This window comes from Pteropus alecto, unplaced genomic scaffold (genome assembly GCF_000325575.1).
Source record: "Pteropus alecto unplaced genomic scaffold, ASM32557v1 scaffold43, whole genome shotgun sequence".
Lineage (NCBI taxonomy): Eukaryota > Metazoa > Chordata > Mammalia > Chiroptera > Pteropodidae > Pteropus > Pteropus alecto.
Genome location: NW_006435764.1, coordinates 7,335,177 through 7,350,561, shown reverse-complemented (window position 1 = coordinate 7,350,561; position 15,385 = coordinate 7,335,177). Strand labels below are relative to the sequence as shown.

The window sequence follows — 15,385 nt, the reverse complement described above, 5'->3', positions numbered from 1 at the left end:
TGTTCTTAGCCAGCAGCTTGGCCCGGTTGGCGCTGGTCGTATAGGGGGAGAGACTTTGGGCTTCAGGTCTGGACAAATGACCCCTCGAGTGTGGCTCCTGGAAGGACATAGGAAAAAGGGAAAACGCAGATGGACATTGAGGCTCCTTTCTTTCTTCCATTCTTTGCAGAGAACAATTTTTCCGACTCATCTCTTTACTGCCATCCTGACCTGCCATGCTCCTGAACCACAATCAAACTCCTCCCCCAAACACACACCAAACCATCACCATATATAGAGTTGGGTGTTCTGGCCTTCACCTAAAGCTCTCGTCGACATGCTCACTGCTCGCCCCCTCCTTGTCCCCATTGATCCTTACTGTTGTGCCCCGAGCAGCCCCCTCAAGCTGGGTTGGGGTCTTCAGTCCCCCATACTTCTTCCAGTAGATCCAACAGGAAGCACAGAGGCGGCACTGCATGTTGGGTGGGCCCCAGGCGTACCACTGGGCAGACTGTGTGGCTAGAGGAATGTGGAGAGGAATTGGAGGCCAGGGAAGAACAGGCCACTTGAGCTCCTCAGGTTCATGGGCCAGAGAAGGCCTCTCACCCACCCCCGACCCAATGTCCCTGTCCCTTCCTGGAACTCACTGTGGCAGCTCTCGCAAGTTAGGCCCTTCTGGAACCCGGCCCCATTCATGCCAGGTTTTGAGCCCACGGAGATGATCTGGTTAGGATTTGGTTTGGTGCTAACAGGGGAAGGAGTGGGGAGAAAAGGAAAGAATTCAAGGAAAAGAATCCATTTCCACCTTCTCTATGATAATGTGCCCTGCCCCCTGCCCATCCCTAATCACTGAGGAAAGCACAGGTTGGGGGAAGAAAAGGAAAACACGCCAGCCTCTCCACCCAACACACTTACTAGGTGGGGATGTAGACCTGTTTCAGTTTGCTGTCTGCTTCGGCAGCTTTCAATCTCTTCTGCAGAAAGAAAGAGAAGAATCAGAGCATCTCAGCCGGGAGATGTCATCGACTTCAAAGGCAGCTGTGCATCGGAGCCCTCTCGTCCAGCCTCCCTAGCCCAGACTGTACCTGCTGAATGTAGCGGTCTGTAGTTTTCCACATGTAATAAAACTGGACTATGCTGGCAAGTGACTTCCAGGGCAGCTAAGGAGGGCAGAGGGAAGAAGCATGAGCGAGCACCTGGCCCTAGGTCCTGGTTCTCCCGCCTGACACCTCGTCCACCTCTTCCCCTAGCCCTAGCCACTTACAAAGTCTTGGCGAATATCATTGAAATCCTTCCCGTACTTCTCCAGGGCCTCCTCAAAAAGCATGGCCTCTGAGGCAGACCACTCCTCCATCTCATCCCGACACAGCACCGGGCCCCCCTGGGGCACCAGGGTCGACATGGCCTTTGCCAGGTCATAGCCGTTCCTTTGCAACGTATCCATTGCATGAAACTACAGGGGAGATGGGAAACAATGCTGATGACCTGAAACGCTCAGCACGCTCCCCTGCGGCTCTCTAAACGTACCCGCTCCCTCAGACACCCTCCTCTCCTGTCCCCAGGCTCTGCATGTCCCCAGAAAGCGCAGCGTGCCCACCTACCCACCAACTTTTGCTCACCAGAGTGATATCTCGGGAGGCAGCGGCTGCACTCATGTGCAGGCTTGGCTGCCGAATGGAGCTGCTACAATCCAGGGCTCTCGCAAAGGTCCCCACCGCTCTAAGAGAGGGATTGAGAAGTCAGGAGGGCAAGAAAAAAACACAAGTGGGCTGAGGGACTAAACCAGGTGAGAAAAAAGGAAAACACCCATGCCACCAAAAAAATAATGCCCATCTCTAAGAACGGGACTCAGAACTATGTCCACACCCCCCGCCCACTTCCCCATCCACCCACCCCTCACCGGGCCACCACGAGAAACTGATCAATCTGCCGGTCTGTGAGAGGGTTGTCTGGGTCCCAGACTTTCATCTCCATCTTCTGTTGGTTCCGGTTATCAGATTCCCCTGGGGAACAGAGCAACGGCATCATCAGGGAGGGGGAGGGAGGGCAGTAGGTGTCTTGACATTCAAACAGCACCTTGTCCCTCCTCATCTCTTGATTGGATCCTATCAGCCACCTCGACTCTCAGACTTCTCTTCCCAGCTCTGCCCACCTGCCCTTCTCAGGTTCCTGAGGTCGTATTCTGTCAGGGTCACAGCACAGAACCATGCAGACTGTACCATCCAACTCCAGGGCACATGACTCACAGAGACTGATGTTAGATAACCCGGAAGCCATACAGTCTCTCCTGTTGCTTACCCTCCGCCAGGCGATCTGGGATCTCAGCTTGGTACTTGCAACCAACTCGGATTTCCCCCTGATCAGCTAGAAGGGTCTTCTGCACAGGGTCAAACACCAGCGAGTAAAAAAAGCAGTCCTGGAGATGGGAAGAGAGAAGGTTAACAGGGCAGCAGTCCTCAAAGACAGGGGGCAGTGGGGTGCACCCAGAGTTCCCAAGACAGGCAGTCTGTCGACCTGTACCTCATCACAGTCTTACTTTCCTCTTGCCTTTGGGAGCAATACCCACCCCCTCCCTTTTCCCCCCGACACCTCTTTCTCACCTCCTTTTCCAGGTACTGGCTCAAGATATCTGTCTCATTCAAGAGAGTCACACTGCATTTTCCCCTATAGGAAAAGGATCAGAAGCGCCTGGGTGAGCTTGTCGTTCCCTCTCCACAGCATCTCCAATACAGCACCCCCTCCTCTCCATCTTCCAGATAAGTACATGCTGGCCACAGTGACCCTGACTGCCCCATACCGTATGTGAGTGGCTGGTAACGACTCAAACTGCCGAGAAAGGAAAAGCTCCCGGTGCTTCAGTTGATGTCGCTGCTGCTCCGATACCCCTGGCTGCTTTGATTCCTCCTCAAACTCCCCTGGGAGATTAAAGAGAAAGAAACCAAGTCAGAAACTAATCCAAAAAGAAGCCACCTTGGACACTCTGGCTTGGGGGAAACTTCCCGTCTCAGCTGTTTTTCTCACACTCCCCAGGCACCTGCCTTGCTCGCCCTTACCCAGCGGCCTTCGCACTTAGCGCTCTCCCCCATCAGAGATGCTCCCACTGTCCACCACTACTGCTCTTAGGAAAGAGCTGCTGAGAGTACGAAGAATGCCACAGAAGGGCATCCCAAACCCGATGCCAATGCCCAGACACCACTCACAGAGCGCAAATCTGCCCACACCAGACCCAGAAAGAACATCGCACCTGTCTCTTTCTTGTTAAACCAGCCTGAGGTCCGGAAACTCAGTGAGATGAAAAAGCATCATACGAGGTTGTGTTTAACAGTTCCTCTTTTCAGATTTCAGGAGACTCTGCTCTTAACCATCACACGCCACCCTAACTACTGCTCACTTTCTACTTGGAGAATTGTTTGAGGGGCTTTCAAGGACAGTAGCTCTCAAGCCAGTGCCAACACCTTCCTCCCCCAGGAGCTGCAACTTGCCCTGAAACCTTGGTGGAAAGGGTTAACCTGGCTGGATGCCAATCAAAGTGGGAGGGGTGCAGAAGAGCCACAGGCCCAGGCTCATTGGTGCATTGTTCCCAACCTCAGGGAGAAGGGGGGTGCAGCAAGCTCCGCCCCTCGCCTGTGTGCTCCGGAAACCTTGTGCTAAGGCAAGGGGGACCACACCCCCCACACCCCTTCTGATTGGACAAGGCCAAGGTCAGCCCCTGCCAGATGGAGCTGAAAACCCCAGAGGGCCAGAGAACTTGGTAGGCCCCTTAACTCCTTCATGTCCAAAGCATCCTGGAATAAGGAAAATAATTTAGGAATGAGGAACAAGAGGAAGAGGGGAAAAAAGCCAAAGCAGGAAAAGAAAAGGACACTAAGGGAAACAGAAGGACATTTTTTGAAAGAAGATGAAAGTATAAGGAGAAAATAGGGCAACAGGAAAAGGGAAAGACGTAAAACGGAGTGGAGGGGAAAACGGAGGAGGAGAGAAAGAGGAAAAAGTACAAGAAAACTTTCCTCTCTTCCTATTCCGTCTCTTCAATGTATTCGCATCACCTCATGGCTTCTAAGTACAATCTCTTCCTCTTCACCTTGACCTCCAGTCACTACCCATTGTCCCAACATACACGAAACTGTCCCCCAAGGGTCCTGCTTCTCTAAAACTCATCTTCTGTTTTGAATACTATTACCTCTTTTACACACACCATTCACCCACACGCATGCATTAAGCCAAACTCTGGCTCTCCTTATCATAGTCTCTTTCCCCTGCTTCCAACCAACGTGTAAAAACAGGCCTCCCTCCGCAGACCAAACATTTACCACCCCCAAACTCACACTCCTGCCTTGGGCATGCTACCAGGAGAAACTCCTGCAGGGACAGGCCCAGGACTCAGAACGTGGGGAAGGGGAGGAAAGGGGGGGCAGAGGGTAAGGTGGGGGTACAAAGACACTCACTGGCATTACTATCAGCCAGGCTGTTGAGGCTACTAGAAATGTCCCTCCGCCGGAAAAGGCACACGACCTTTGCCTCCACATTTCCATTTGCAGTCTAAGAGAGGGGAAAAAGAGCATTGAAAACTGGTCATTTGAATGTAGAAACGCAGAAGGAAGAGACTAACAACAATAAGTTTCTATGGGATGTAGAAAAACCCAAGAAATTACGAATGAGACGTATTTAAGGACTGACTTCCAAATCTCTTTCTTTAGCCCACAAGAGAGAGAACAGTAAAGTTTCCACTAAGCTCTCGGTAGCCTTTCCTGAACACATCGAAAGAATGATAGAGTCCTCTCTCTCTGTCCCTCTCTCTTCCACCTGAAGTTAGAGACCTCAGAAGACTGAGACTACTTTGGGGAAGGGGGGTTGGGGAGACTCTGCTCCACTCACCTTGTTGAGCTCCTCAATCCGTCTAACCAGGTAAGGATTGCTGGACGAGTTCTCAAAATAGACGTAATCTGTAGGAGGGGGTGGGGAAGAACCGGGAAGATCAGACCAGGAGATCGGAGAGCCAGAGTACCAGGGTAGGAGGAGAGAAAGTAGGCCTGGGTGGGCCCAAATGAGATCAGGGTCCAGGCAGAGAGGACGCTAAAATGGGGAAGTGGAGAGATGAAGAGAAAAGAGGGGATGCCCCCCACCCCTGACCACCTAAGTCTGAAATCAGATCCTGCACTCAAAAGTGAGCCTTAAGAAACAAGAAGCAGGGGTTTCCCCCGCAGTTCCATCTCAGCGATGGGATTGTACCCCAGTCTCAGCGGAGAGAGCAATTGCTCATCCTGGCGCAGGACCCCTACCTTTGCGAACCGAGGCGCACAATAACGCCTGGGGAAAGGACACCTCCCGGTGGCTCCCCTTCAAGTGGCAAAGCGGTCGCCCTAACCCTTCGCGCCCCCTGCCTGTTTGTCAGCTCCTTCGGAACCACTTTCCCAAGTCCCGCTCCCCGACCCAGGGGACCACAGATGCAGCCCCGTGAGTGCCGTCGGGGCTGCCCCCAGCTCTCCGGGAACCTCGGCGCCCGGTCGCGTCGCGGTTCCCGCACCCTCGCTCCCCGGTTCCGGTTCCGGTCCGCGCTCGGAACCACGCCGCCGGGGGCCGAGCCTCTCAGGTCCCGGCCCCCAGGCTCTCCCGCCCCGGGCCCCGCAGCCCCTGCGCCCGGTACTCACCCCCCACTCGGTACATGTTGGCCGCCATGGCCGTTCCCGCCGCCTCCTCCGGCCGCACAAAGGGGACCTGGAGGCTCGGGGGGGCAGAGCTCAGCTCGAGGCGAAGCCCGGAGCGCGGGGCTGGCGCTTCACGGAAGTCTCGGTCGGGCCCACGCAGCCGGCACCTCCGCCGCCTCAGCCGTCGCGGTTCATCCCGGCCCGCGCTGTCGCCGCGGCTGCCACCGCCTCACACCCGGGACGCCGAGGCCGGCGCCGGTCTCCTCGGCTCCTTCCGGAACGAGTTCGGCTCCCGACGGCCCGGAGCCAGGCTCTGGAGTCCCCCACCCTCTCAAAGCCCCAGCAGACGTTGGGCTCTGTCGGCGGCAGAGACGGCTGGCCCTGCCCGCCTCGGGGTTCGCCTCCTTCCGGAACACCTTCGGCCGATCCGGAGAACAAGGCCCGGCGCTCGGCTCGGGTCGGAGAGAGAGACCCCACAGATCGGCCACTTCCGGAAGCGGTTCGGCTCCCTCCGGCCAACCGCGGCCCCGCGCTCGGTTATTTCCGCTGAAGCTCGGCCCCGCCTCCGACGCCGGGAGGAGTTGAGCTTAACTCTCTCCTTGCCCGAGCCCTGCCTCTCCGCCTACGTCCCGGGAGAGCAGCGCGCCTGTGCGCTTCGCCGGGTTATTTGCAAGCGGCTTTGCCTGTCATTTGCATGAATGGTCTACGCTCCCTCACCCTTTCCGCGCTCTTTTCTTTCATCCCCACCCCCAAAGGGCCCCGAAGGCGCCCAGCCGCGCCCCACAAAAGGACTGGGAGGCGACTTTGCTTTTGGTTTATTGCCCCTCAGCAGGCAGCGGGAGTCAGGGCCCAGGCTGGGGCTGCCCGGCTCAGCCAGCGGGTCTATACAGTGTGTGCAGGGGTGCCGCTCGCCCCCTCCAGGGAAATGCGCGATCAGGAATGTCTCCAAGTTGAGAAAGGGTCGGCCACTGGTCCTGGGGTTTGGGTGGGGCAGGGCCACGCCTAGGGCTGGTGGGTCCAGTCCGGCAGCGGTCAGACGTCGAGAGACGAGGCGGGGGACAGGGAAGGGGTTCGAGAGGGCGTAGCTGGAGCTGGCCCCGCGCCCCCGGCACCCAGCACTCGCCACTGGAAGATGCTGGCGTCCTTGCCGCCCAGCGAGATGAGGTGCGAGTCGTCGTGAGTGAACCGGACGCTGGTCACATGACTTCCGTGGCCACCGTACACGAGACTTGGTGCCTGGGTTGGAGGGAAGGTCGAGTTGCGCCGACAGTGCACCCTGGGCCCCCAACCCCACCTGACCCGGGAGACCCCAGGAGGCCTCACCTTGGCGCGTGCGCACGGGTACTGGAAGAGGTGCACTTTGCAGAAGTCGTCTGCCACGGCCACCACGCGCTCGTTGTGAGAGCGGCACAGGGAATTGATGTCGGTGCCATCTGAGCCGTCCGGCCACACGCCTAGCGCAGTGGCTGGCCTCAGCGCGGCCTCCTCCCTGCCTCCACCCACAGCCCAGAGCTGCACTGTTTCCCTGGCTAGGGCAGCCGCGGCCACCCACCGGCCGCGTCTCCCGGCATCCCTCCCAAGGGAGGGCTGGAGGGCTGGAGGGCCAGCGGGGCCTCCTGGACTGGATCCGCCAGTTTCTTGATGCCCACTCCTCCACATATGCCCAGCATTCCGAGCCGGGGGTGGGCTCGACCTTCCTTCCCCACTACACACACACTCAGGGTTCCGCCCTGCGCCCTTGCTCACCGTAGACATGGAAGCCCAGCACGCAGGTGTAGGTGGCCCACTCTCGGTCTCGGCTCTCATAGCGATTCCTCAGCAGCTTGCAGCCTCCGGCCACGTCCCCTGGGGAGAAGGAGCCCACCCAGCTCAGCCTTCACCTGCCCTCAGTGAGGAAGATGCCATGTGGTGAAGGCCAAGTTGGAAAGACTGGCTTGAGGTGGTGGCATGTGGTCTGGTCACCACAGTAGCCCACAGCCCAAGGCAAAACCCAGCCCCATGTGCTTCCTGAGTTCTTCCTCAAGTTCTTAACAGCTTCTCAGCAGTTCCTCCTCTCTAGATAAGGCAATCCCTCCACAACTGCCTAAGAAACTTTTCTAAACCCGTCTTTTCTTGGTGCATTTTTCAACTCCTTCAAATCCTTGTGGGAACAAGACATGGTATAAAACTGTGTGTGTGTGTGTGTGTGTGTGTGTGTGTGTGTGTGTGCGCGCGCGTGTGTTTTCAAATCACAATTTATCCCACGTGTACAATTCTGACTCCAATCCCATCTCCACCTCCCCATCTGACAGCCCCTGTGTCTGGAGCTCCCCACATATTCTCTTTCATCCCCTCCCAACCAGGAGCACACACAAATAGAAGCCACCCCAATTACCCTCTCCCCATGCTCACTCTACTGCCACTCACAGTAAAGGATCTCATAATCCCCAGAATTGGACATGATGAAGTTCCCATCCTTGGACCAGTCAAGGTGAGTGATAAAGCTGGAGTGACCCTGGGAGCAAGGGTCAAGAGACTAAAAATGGGGTCCCCATTTCCCATCCCCCAACCTCCCTTAGTGCATGGGACCCTTCGAGGAGTTTACCTGCTATGGCAATGTCCCACCCTCCACCCCAGCTTCCTCACCACACAGCGGCCAAAGCGACTGGACTTGGCACCATCACTGGAAACACTATAGATGTAGATCATGTTGTCATGGGAACCGATGGCCAGGTACAACCCATCTACAAAGAGAGTCACTCAGAGAGGGAAGGCCCAGGGATGGGTCTGGGTCCAGGGTGGGGGCAGCTCCCACCTGGGCTGTACCGGACCACTGAGAGCTGTTCATTGCCATCAGTGACATCGGACACGATCTCTCTGGTCTCTGTGTCCAAAACCAGCCACCTGGAAGGGAGGGGGGCAGAAAGCAGGTGTCCTGGGCACTGTGGGGGTTAGCCAGTTGGAGAGACTCAGAGACACTGACAGAAAGGCTATGAAGTAGACAGAGGTAGCCACTGCATTGTTATTCTGGGACATGGGAAGAGGCTAAGGGCAGGTAAAAGCTGAGGGGCTTCTGATGCCATCTGAGAAAGGAATATGGGGCTGGCCTACAAGGGCCTTATGGAGTCTGCAAAACCTGTCACTTTCTGGTGTTAGTCTCCCCTATGCCCCTCCCGTTCCTGCCACTTCTCTATCCTAGGCGGCCACCTCTTCCACTCTAGGCTTGGAAGGGATAGTGGTTGGGGGAGGATATGATGACAGTTGTCACAGGGAAGCAAGGGAGGCCCAGGTTGCAGGGAAAAGCACTGAGGAATAGGAAGGTGCAGCTGGGGCTCCCGAGTAGGCAGTGATCACACCCCTTCTCCCCTACACCCCCACCCCCGGCCCGCCACCACTACCAGGACCCTGTCCCGTATCTCCTGCTTTCCCCTCCCAGGCATCCTGGCTCCTTCTTACCTCCCCGTGTTCAGTCCTACGGCCACGACTGCCCCACTGGGGTGGAAGTCCGCACAGAGACCAGTCTCCTAGGAGGGAAGAGAAGGTGATTCCAAGAAGATGCCTTTCTAGTGAGGGAAACAAGACAGACACCTTGTCATCTTGGTAAAGTCAAAGTCTCCTCATCCCAAGGAAGAGGAGAGAGGAGGGTGGCAGTAGACCTGGGGTGGAGCCTAAACAGTGGGCGATACTCAAAATATTTTATAGCCAGAACTGAGGACTCCTGCTGGGCCAGAGATTAACCATCAGTTGCTGGATCAAGGGGAGGTCTGGGCCATTGGGGGGGCATTAGAGGAATCAGCACAGAAGTATGAACATTTTAGTAGCCAGTACGGCCAGACCAGTACAAACTGGCTGCCTCTGGAGGGCCGAAGGAAAGGGGATGTTGGGGAAAGTGGTGGCCACAGGAGTCATGGTGGGTGTGGCACTGGGGAACCAGGGAGACAGAACTATACCTTGAGGTCGATGCTCCAAGCCAGCGCGTGGCCCTCTCCATCCCACAGGCAGAGCTGCCGGTCATGGCCGCAGGTGAGGAAGCGGTTCTGGAAGGGATGTGTGCACAATCCCCAGAGCTCGTCCGTGTGGCCCTATAGCAGAACATGTGCTGTCACCTCTGCCCCTCCCCAACAGCTCTTCCCTTCCTCCTCCTCTGAGCCCTTGGCCCCCAAACCTGGATCACGGGGGAGAAGCCCTGGGTCAGATCGCCCCTCAGCAACGCATTCTTCGTGGTTCCCACCAGCAGCTCAGAGCCCGGCCCCTCAGCAATGGCTCGCACAGCCCCAAAGTGTTCAGGAATCTGCAGAGTAGTGGCAGAAAGTCAGAGGCCCACTGGTCAGTCTCTTCCCCCTCCCCCACTCGATCGCAGTCAAGCCCTCACCTCAGCCTCCTGGAGGGCCACCAACCCAGGCCCCCACTGCACCAGCCGGCGGTCGCGCCCACCGCCACTCAGCACGGTCCCATCCCGCCGGAGACACAGGGCGAAAATGGAACCTTCATGAGCATGGGCCTGGGCCACAATCCCATAGGTCTCTGTTGGCAAAGTCCTGGGTAGGTCAGGGTCTTGGGGTGCAGGGAAGTGGGGAACAGGAGCAGTCCAGGCCGTCGCAATAGAGTAATAACTCCCAGCATCTGAGTCCCTACTGAATACCATCTCTGATTCTTGGCTATTATTTTCTCCAGTTTACAGACTGGACAACCGAGGCTCAGAGAAGCAAAGTAACTTCCTAAAGGCCAGACAACTAGTGGCAACACTAGAATTTGAACCCAGGATCTGGCAGACTCCAAAGCCCCAGCCCTTTACCCTCGGCCATGCTGCCCCCTACCCTTCTAGACTGGCCCACAGAGAACTATCGATTCTCACAGTGAAAAAATGGGCAATCCACTTCTCCGTTCCCGCAAACCCTCTGGGGTACCAGACTTCCCAGATGCCACCCCCGGCACATACCTTTGGCCCCACCCCTGCCTGGGGTCTTGGAATCTGAGAGGCTCCGCCCCCAGGTGAGAATGTTCCCCTCTGAGTCCCCAGTGAGAATGTCTCCATCCGGGAGGAACACAAAGCAAGGGATAAACTTGGGTTTCTTGTATTTCTAGGGGAGAGGAAAGCAGAGAGCAGCGGTCAAAGGGAAGGACAAAGACTAAAAGTCACAGGACAGTGGGAGTTGGGTAGCACTAGGGTCTACAGTCCTCAGACCGATACGTCCATGTCCACTCTGCCCTCCCCCACCACCCTGCATGCATCCACACCTCACCCCAAAGACACCCTGTTTTCGGGTGAGGGTCCCATTCCCAGGAACCCCTGCTCCACCGCTCCAGTTCCAGAAGTGGACGTGGGATTTCCCGCTGGTGACAATGCAGCTGCTGTCGCGAGGACTGAAGCCAACAGCCAGGACTGAGTCATTTGTGCTCTGAGAAGAAGATACTAGATTCAGCCACCCCGAGCCCCGGACACCTTCACTGGACTTGGCTTCATTTGCCTCTGGACGGCTGGTCTGCAGAAGTCCAGCCACCCCAGGGCAGCCTTCCTTCCGGACGCTAGTCCCCTAAGAGCACTACTCCCAGTCACTCCCGATTAGTCACCCATACGCCTGTGAGGTCAGAACTTCCGTAGTCTCCCCTTCACAGCCTCCGAGAGGCTGGAGGCTGGCCCCAGGTAACCCAGCCAGCCAGAGAGGAGGTAAATGTACAGCTAAATCTGGACCCTCCGCACCCCACCACTCCCGCCTCCCCATCCGCGGTGCGCTGCAGGCCACCTGAACTCACCTTGATCTCAGCCAGCTTCGCGCCCCGGTTGCAGTCCCACACTGACAGCATGTGCTCATTAGAATCATCCACCACACAAAGAAAAGCGCCCTGGTCCTGAGGACGGGGACACATCGGAAGGGCTGAGTGAGGCCTAGAGGTCGGGTCATTAGGCACGGAGTAGGATGGCACAAGAAGTGGACACATGTCCCTTTCTCAGGCGAACTGGCTGGGCGGGGCTCAGGAAGGCCAGAACTTCTGAGGCCTTCTAGTGAAGTACAAGAACAGGGTCCCCGGACAACGAAGATGGGGGAGTCAAGAGGCTTTGGGGTCAGCTCACCGCAACTGAAAAGGCCAGGGCCCCCACACCCCGCTCGAAGGCCCCCAGTCCAATCTCCTGCAGCTTCAGCAGCGTCTCGGAGTCCCAGACGTGAACCACAGGCTGCAGGGGCTGAAGTGGGAGAAGGGGTCAGAGATGAGAAAGAAAGCTGGGCCGGCAGTGCATCCCGTCTACCTGAGTTTGATTTTGGCCTCACCTTTCCATCCTTATCCACTCCAGCCGTCTGTCCTGAGGCCACACGCACACCATCAGGGTGAACGGCCAGGCTAAGTGGAGGAGAAGACACTCTAGGAAAGGGGGTCAGTCTCTCAAGACCACCCAGGACGCCTTCTCTGTGCTGGCAGATCACCAAGGCAACTCCCTTCTGCTCCTCCACGCCCGCCCAGGCCCTCTTCCTGCCAAGCCCACCATCCCCAATGCCTAGAGCTGCCCACTCCCAGGCCCCAGGACCCTCACCATCGAACGCAGTCCGTGTGCCCCCGGTAATGTCTCTGGCCGCCACCTCCAGGACCCCCTGGGCCTCCCCCGGGCCGGTACAGCACCACCACACAGGCAATAAAGTAGACCACCTCCCCAGAACGCAGCACGAACAGATTAGAGCGGGAGTCACGCCCCCTGTACCCATAACTGGAGTGGGGATCACGGTCAAGGAAAGGGTCAGATCAAGGGCAGGATGAGGAAAAGGGGAGAAGGACAGAGCTTCCGGCTGGCAGTGCCATTGGCAGAGAACGGGAGGGGAGGATTCATAGAGGTCTCCTTGGCCCCGCAGACCTGGGAGCAAAACGGGGGAGGGGGGTCCCAAGATGGGGAGGATGGTTCTCATGAGCCCGGAGGGGGCAGGATACACCCAGTCAAGGCTGAGGGTCTCCGGGGGTGGGCCGCTGGGCAGCTCCTCAAGGCTGCGGATGCCAGATGGGATGTACATGGTAATTGGGCGGCCACGAAGGAACATCTTCACTGAGATGCCTTCTACAGAGAAAAGGCAGGGTGTCAACCATCACCCTGAAGCCTCCCTCCAGGAAAGCCAGAGCAACACTCTACCCACCATTCCTCATAGGTACCCCGAAGTAGTTCCTGGGGCTATAGCCCAGACCTTAACTCTGTCATCTAAATTCCTCCAGATGCTTCTGTACTTACCCAGATTGTAATTACTCCTCCGTGATCCAGGACCCCCAGGGCTGGAGAGGGGGTCTTTCCCCCAACGGCTGTTGGGAAGAGAAAAAAGCATAGAGATTGGGGTCAGGTCCCAAGATCTACATGGGGAGGGGCAGGACACAAGAAAGGAGGTTACTCAGAAGACCCCAGGACTTCTGCGGGCTTTAGTTTGCATTCTGGGCATTTAGCTCCATTCAAGAAATGAGAAGATTGAGGCTAAAGGGGCTGAGCGCAAGGCACAAGGCCATAAAGCTTGTAAAAGGCCGGGCAGGGTGACAGGGAGGAGCCCCTTCCGCCAGACCGCCAGGTCTCTGGCTATTGACCTTTTCATTTCCCCATCTATAAAATGGGACCAAAGTGAATCCAGAAAGTACACCCGCCCTACCATTCAGAGCTGGGAGGTCCACAAGAAAGTCTCATCTCTCAAGAGAAAAGCGACAAAAGAATTCCCGAGATCACTGTCATTAGATAATAATAATGCGATAATCTCTCTCCAGAGAATAAACACTCAGGTGTCCTGGGACCTACACACACTCTGACACAACCTGCTCAGACACCAGGGTTTCCCCTTGCTCCCTAGAAGTAAAGCCTGGTCGATGGGTGGGGTGGCGGGCCGAAGCTCTGAGGACAGTCGCCCATGAACATCATGGGAGCGTTTGGAAAAGCCTCTTGGAATCCTGGGAGGTATGCCGTGATACGGTGGAAAGGGCAGAGGAACTGGAGTCAGGAAGAGTTCGGTTCAAATCCTGGCTCTGGCTGTGTGACCCCAGGCAAATGACTTACCCTCTCTGAGCCTGCTTCCTCACCTGGACAATGAACAGCATGAGACCACCTACCCCCCAAGGATGTCGTGGGGACTGAATGAGATGGAGGAGGTCGAGGGTTTGGCACAGTGCCGGGTACACAGCAGGCGCCCCAGGAGAGCTTGTTCCTTTCTTCCTGTTGGGCGATGAGGTCCCCCCACCCCGCCCAGGGAAGCGAGTGAGGGATGAGGAAAGTCAAGAGCCTGAGCCTGGGCTGGGGCGGGTTGGGGGAGCCTCGCCCACCTCTCTGTGCTCCCTGACCGCAACAACAGGTTGGCCGAGGAAGCCGCCTTCCGGGAGAGTTTCTGCCGAGGCCGCTCTGAGGGGGATGAGGAGGAGGAGGAATTTCTCCGTGCCCTGACAGGAGCACAGTGAGCAGGTGAAGGTCATTCCCTCTAATCATGCTCCCTGGTCCTCCCTCTCCTCCCGGCCTCTGCCACAGGACACTCACGAGTCAGCACGCTGTAGGGGCTGCACAAGCCTGAGGATCCCTGGGGAGCCAGTGCCCCCAGGAGAGCCAGTGCCACTGCTGCTGCTGCCCCCTCCTTCAGACTGGGTCCCACTAGGCTCTTCACTGCTCCCCTGAGGGGCTGGGGGCCCATTGCTGAGGCCAGGGGGTCCAGGAGACATCTCCATCTCCACCTCTGTCTCTGTCTGGGTGCCTCGACTCACCAAGGAGGGGCTGCATGTTGGTGGCAGTCCTGGGGGTGCTGCAGGGCTGCTGGGAAGACAGTGAATCAACCTGATGCCCTTAGAGGCCTCTAGAAGAAGGAAGAGGGTGTGACAACATGCATACCTGTCCCTTGTAGGAGCTGGACTGCCAGAGTCATGCAGGGAGGTGGGGAGTGCCTGCAGCCGCAACAGGCGAAGGGCTTCCGCCAGGGCGGCCTTTACCAGCTCCATCTCCTTCTCCTGCACCTGAAGCCGCTGGCTCAGGGACTGCAGGGCCTCCTGAGCAGGGCCCTCGCCTGGGAAAGGGGCAAAAAGCACTCAGAAGGTACCATCACCTGGGGAAGGGGTCGAGAGGATTCTGTCTCTTCGTGACTTCGCATCCATCCAGTAGGACGGCCCCCTTCAAGCAGCCCCAGGCTTGGAGGTTCGCCCAGACGGGAGGAGACGGGTGGTAGAGGATCAAGGGCCTCCTTCTGGCAGGGCAGGCGAGGAAGCTGGCAAAGCTCCCTTCCTGCTGCCCTACCAGCCTCCGCAGACACAGGGCGTACCGCGGAGTACCAGGGGGGAAAATATGGAGTCCTGCCCAGGAACGTGGGAACCACAGCAGGAGGCGCAGGGCTGGTGAGGGAGACAGGGCCCACCCCGGAGCAAGCTCAGGTCTCCAGGAAAGGCACAGAAACTGAGAAGGCGTCACCAAGGGAGAAGGGGGGAACACAAGAGTATAGTCATTCTGAGGACTTAGAAGACCAGAAAAAGAAATCTAGAATGACAGGAGAGGACATCGGTGGAGACAGAGTCATAGTGAAGGTCGCAGGGTAACGGTGGGGGCCAGAAGTAAAAAGACGCGAAATACCAGCAGAAGAGGCCCAGAGTAATATAGGGGGGCGGGGAAACATTGGGGGTAGCATGACGTTGGGAAGTCCGAAATGACAGCAGGAGGACCCGAGTAACTAGGGAGAGCGACCTGAGGAACAGTGGAGGATGCTCAGAGCTCCTGGGGCCAAGAAGCACGCGGAGACGCCACCAGACCGCCGTCGGGCACCGGCAGCGCCTGAGCGCCCAGCCCAGCTCCGGGAAGG

General features: G+C 57.4%; 2 protein-coding genes across 6 annotated transcripts in view; both read right to left on the bottom strand.

Moving 5' to 3' along the window:
* MTA2 (metastasis associated 1 family member 2) overlaps positions 1-6,141 on the bottom strand; it is an 8,418-nt gene extending 2,277 nt beyond the window's left edge. The window contains 14 exon segments of the mRNA XM_006911211.3: positions 1-97; positions 359-498; positions 627-724; positions 895-953; positions 1,065-1,139; positions 1,244-1,432; positions 1,599-1,698; positions 1,880-1,982; positions 2,278-2,395; positions 2,580-2,643; positions 2,777-2,894; positions 4,425-4,518; positions 4,855-4,922; positions 5,628-6,141. The exon segment at positions 1-97 is cut by the window's left edge and continues 5 nt beyond it. Of these exon segments, the coding sequence (XP_006911273.1) occupies positions 1-97; positions 359-498; positions 627-724; positions 895-953; positions 1,065-1,139; positions 1,244-1,432; positions 1,599-1,698; positions 1,880-1,982; positions 2,278-2,395; positions 2,580-2,643; positions 2,777-2,894; positions 4,425-4,518; positions 4,855-4,922; positions 5,628-5,655 (1,351 nt within the window). The 5' untranslated portion in view covers positions 5,656-6,141.
* A 281-nt stretch (positions 6,142-6,422) lies between these two features.
* EML3 (echinoderm microtubule associated protein like 3) overlaps positions 6,423-15,385 on the bottom strand; it is a 9,239-nt gene continuing 276 nt past the window's right edge. Inside the window, exons 1-22 of one of the 5 annotated variants that reach the window (XM_025046218.1) lie at positions 14,431-14,572; positions 14,086-14,355; positions 13,878-13,991; positions 13,668-13,770; positions 12,814-12,881; positions 12,522-12,645; positions 12,133-12,303; positions 11,873-11,942; positions 11,677-11,787; positions 11,358-11,453; positions 10,847-11,002; positions 10,543-10,684; positions 9,976-10,127; positions 9,769-9,894; positions 9,554-9,685; positions 9,060-9,127; positions 8,419-8,507; positions 8,250-8,347; positions 8,031-8,118; positions 7,371-7,469; positions 6,948-7,078; positions 6,423-6,860 (exon numbers count right to left, since the gene is read on the bottom strand). In XM_025046218.1, coding sequence (XP_024901986.1) covers positions 6,657-6,860; positions 6,948-7,078; positions 7,371-7,469; positions 8,031-8,118; positions 8,250-8,347; positions 8,419-8,507; positions 9,060-9,127; positions 9,554-9,685; positions 9,769-9,894; positions 9,976-10,127; positions 10,543-10,684; positions 10,847-11,002; positions 11,358-11,453; positions 11,677-11,787; positions 11,873-11,942; positions 12,133-12,303; positions 12,522-12,645; positions 12,814-12,881; positions 13,668-13,770; positions 13,878-13,991; positions 14,086-14,236 — 2,493 coding nt within the window. In that variant the 5' untranslated portion in view covers positions 14,237-14,355; positions 14,431-14,572 and the 3' untranslated portion in view covers positions 6,423-6,656. Of the gene's footprint in view, positions 6,861-6,947; positions 7,079-7,370; positions 7,470-8,030; positions 8,119-8,249; positions 8,348-8,418; positions 8,508-9,059; positions 9,128-9,553; positions 9,686-9,768; positions 9,895-9,975; positions 10,128-10,542; positions 10,685-10,846; positions 11,003-11,357; positions 11,454-11,676; positions 11,788-11,872; positions 11,943-12,132; positions 12,304-12,521; positions 12,646-12,813; positions 12,882-13,667; positions 13,771-13,877; positions 13,992-14,085; positions 14,356-14,430; positions 14,603-15,385 lie in introns of those variants that run through there. The other 4 variants (XM_015588753.2, XM_006911209.2, XM_006911210.3 and 1 more) reach the window with 4 other exon arrangements.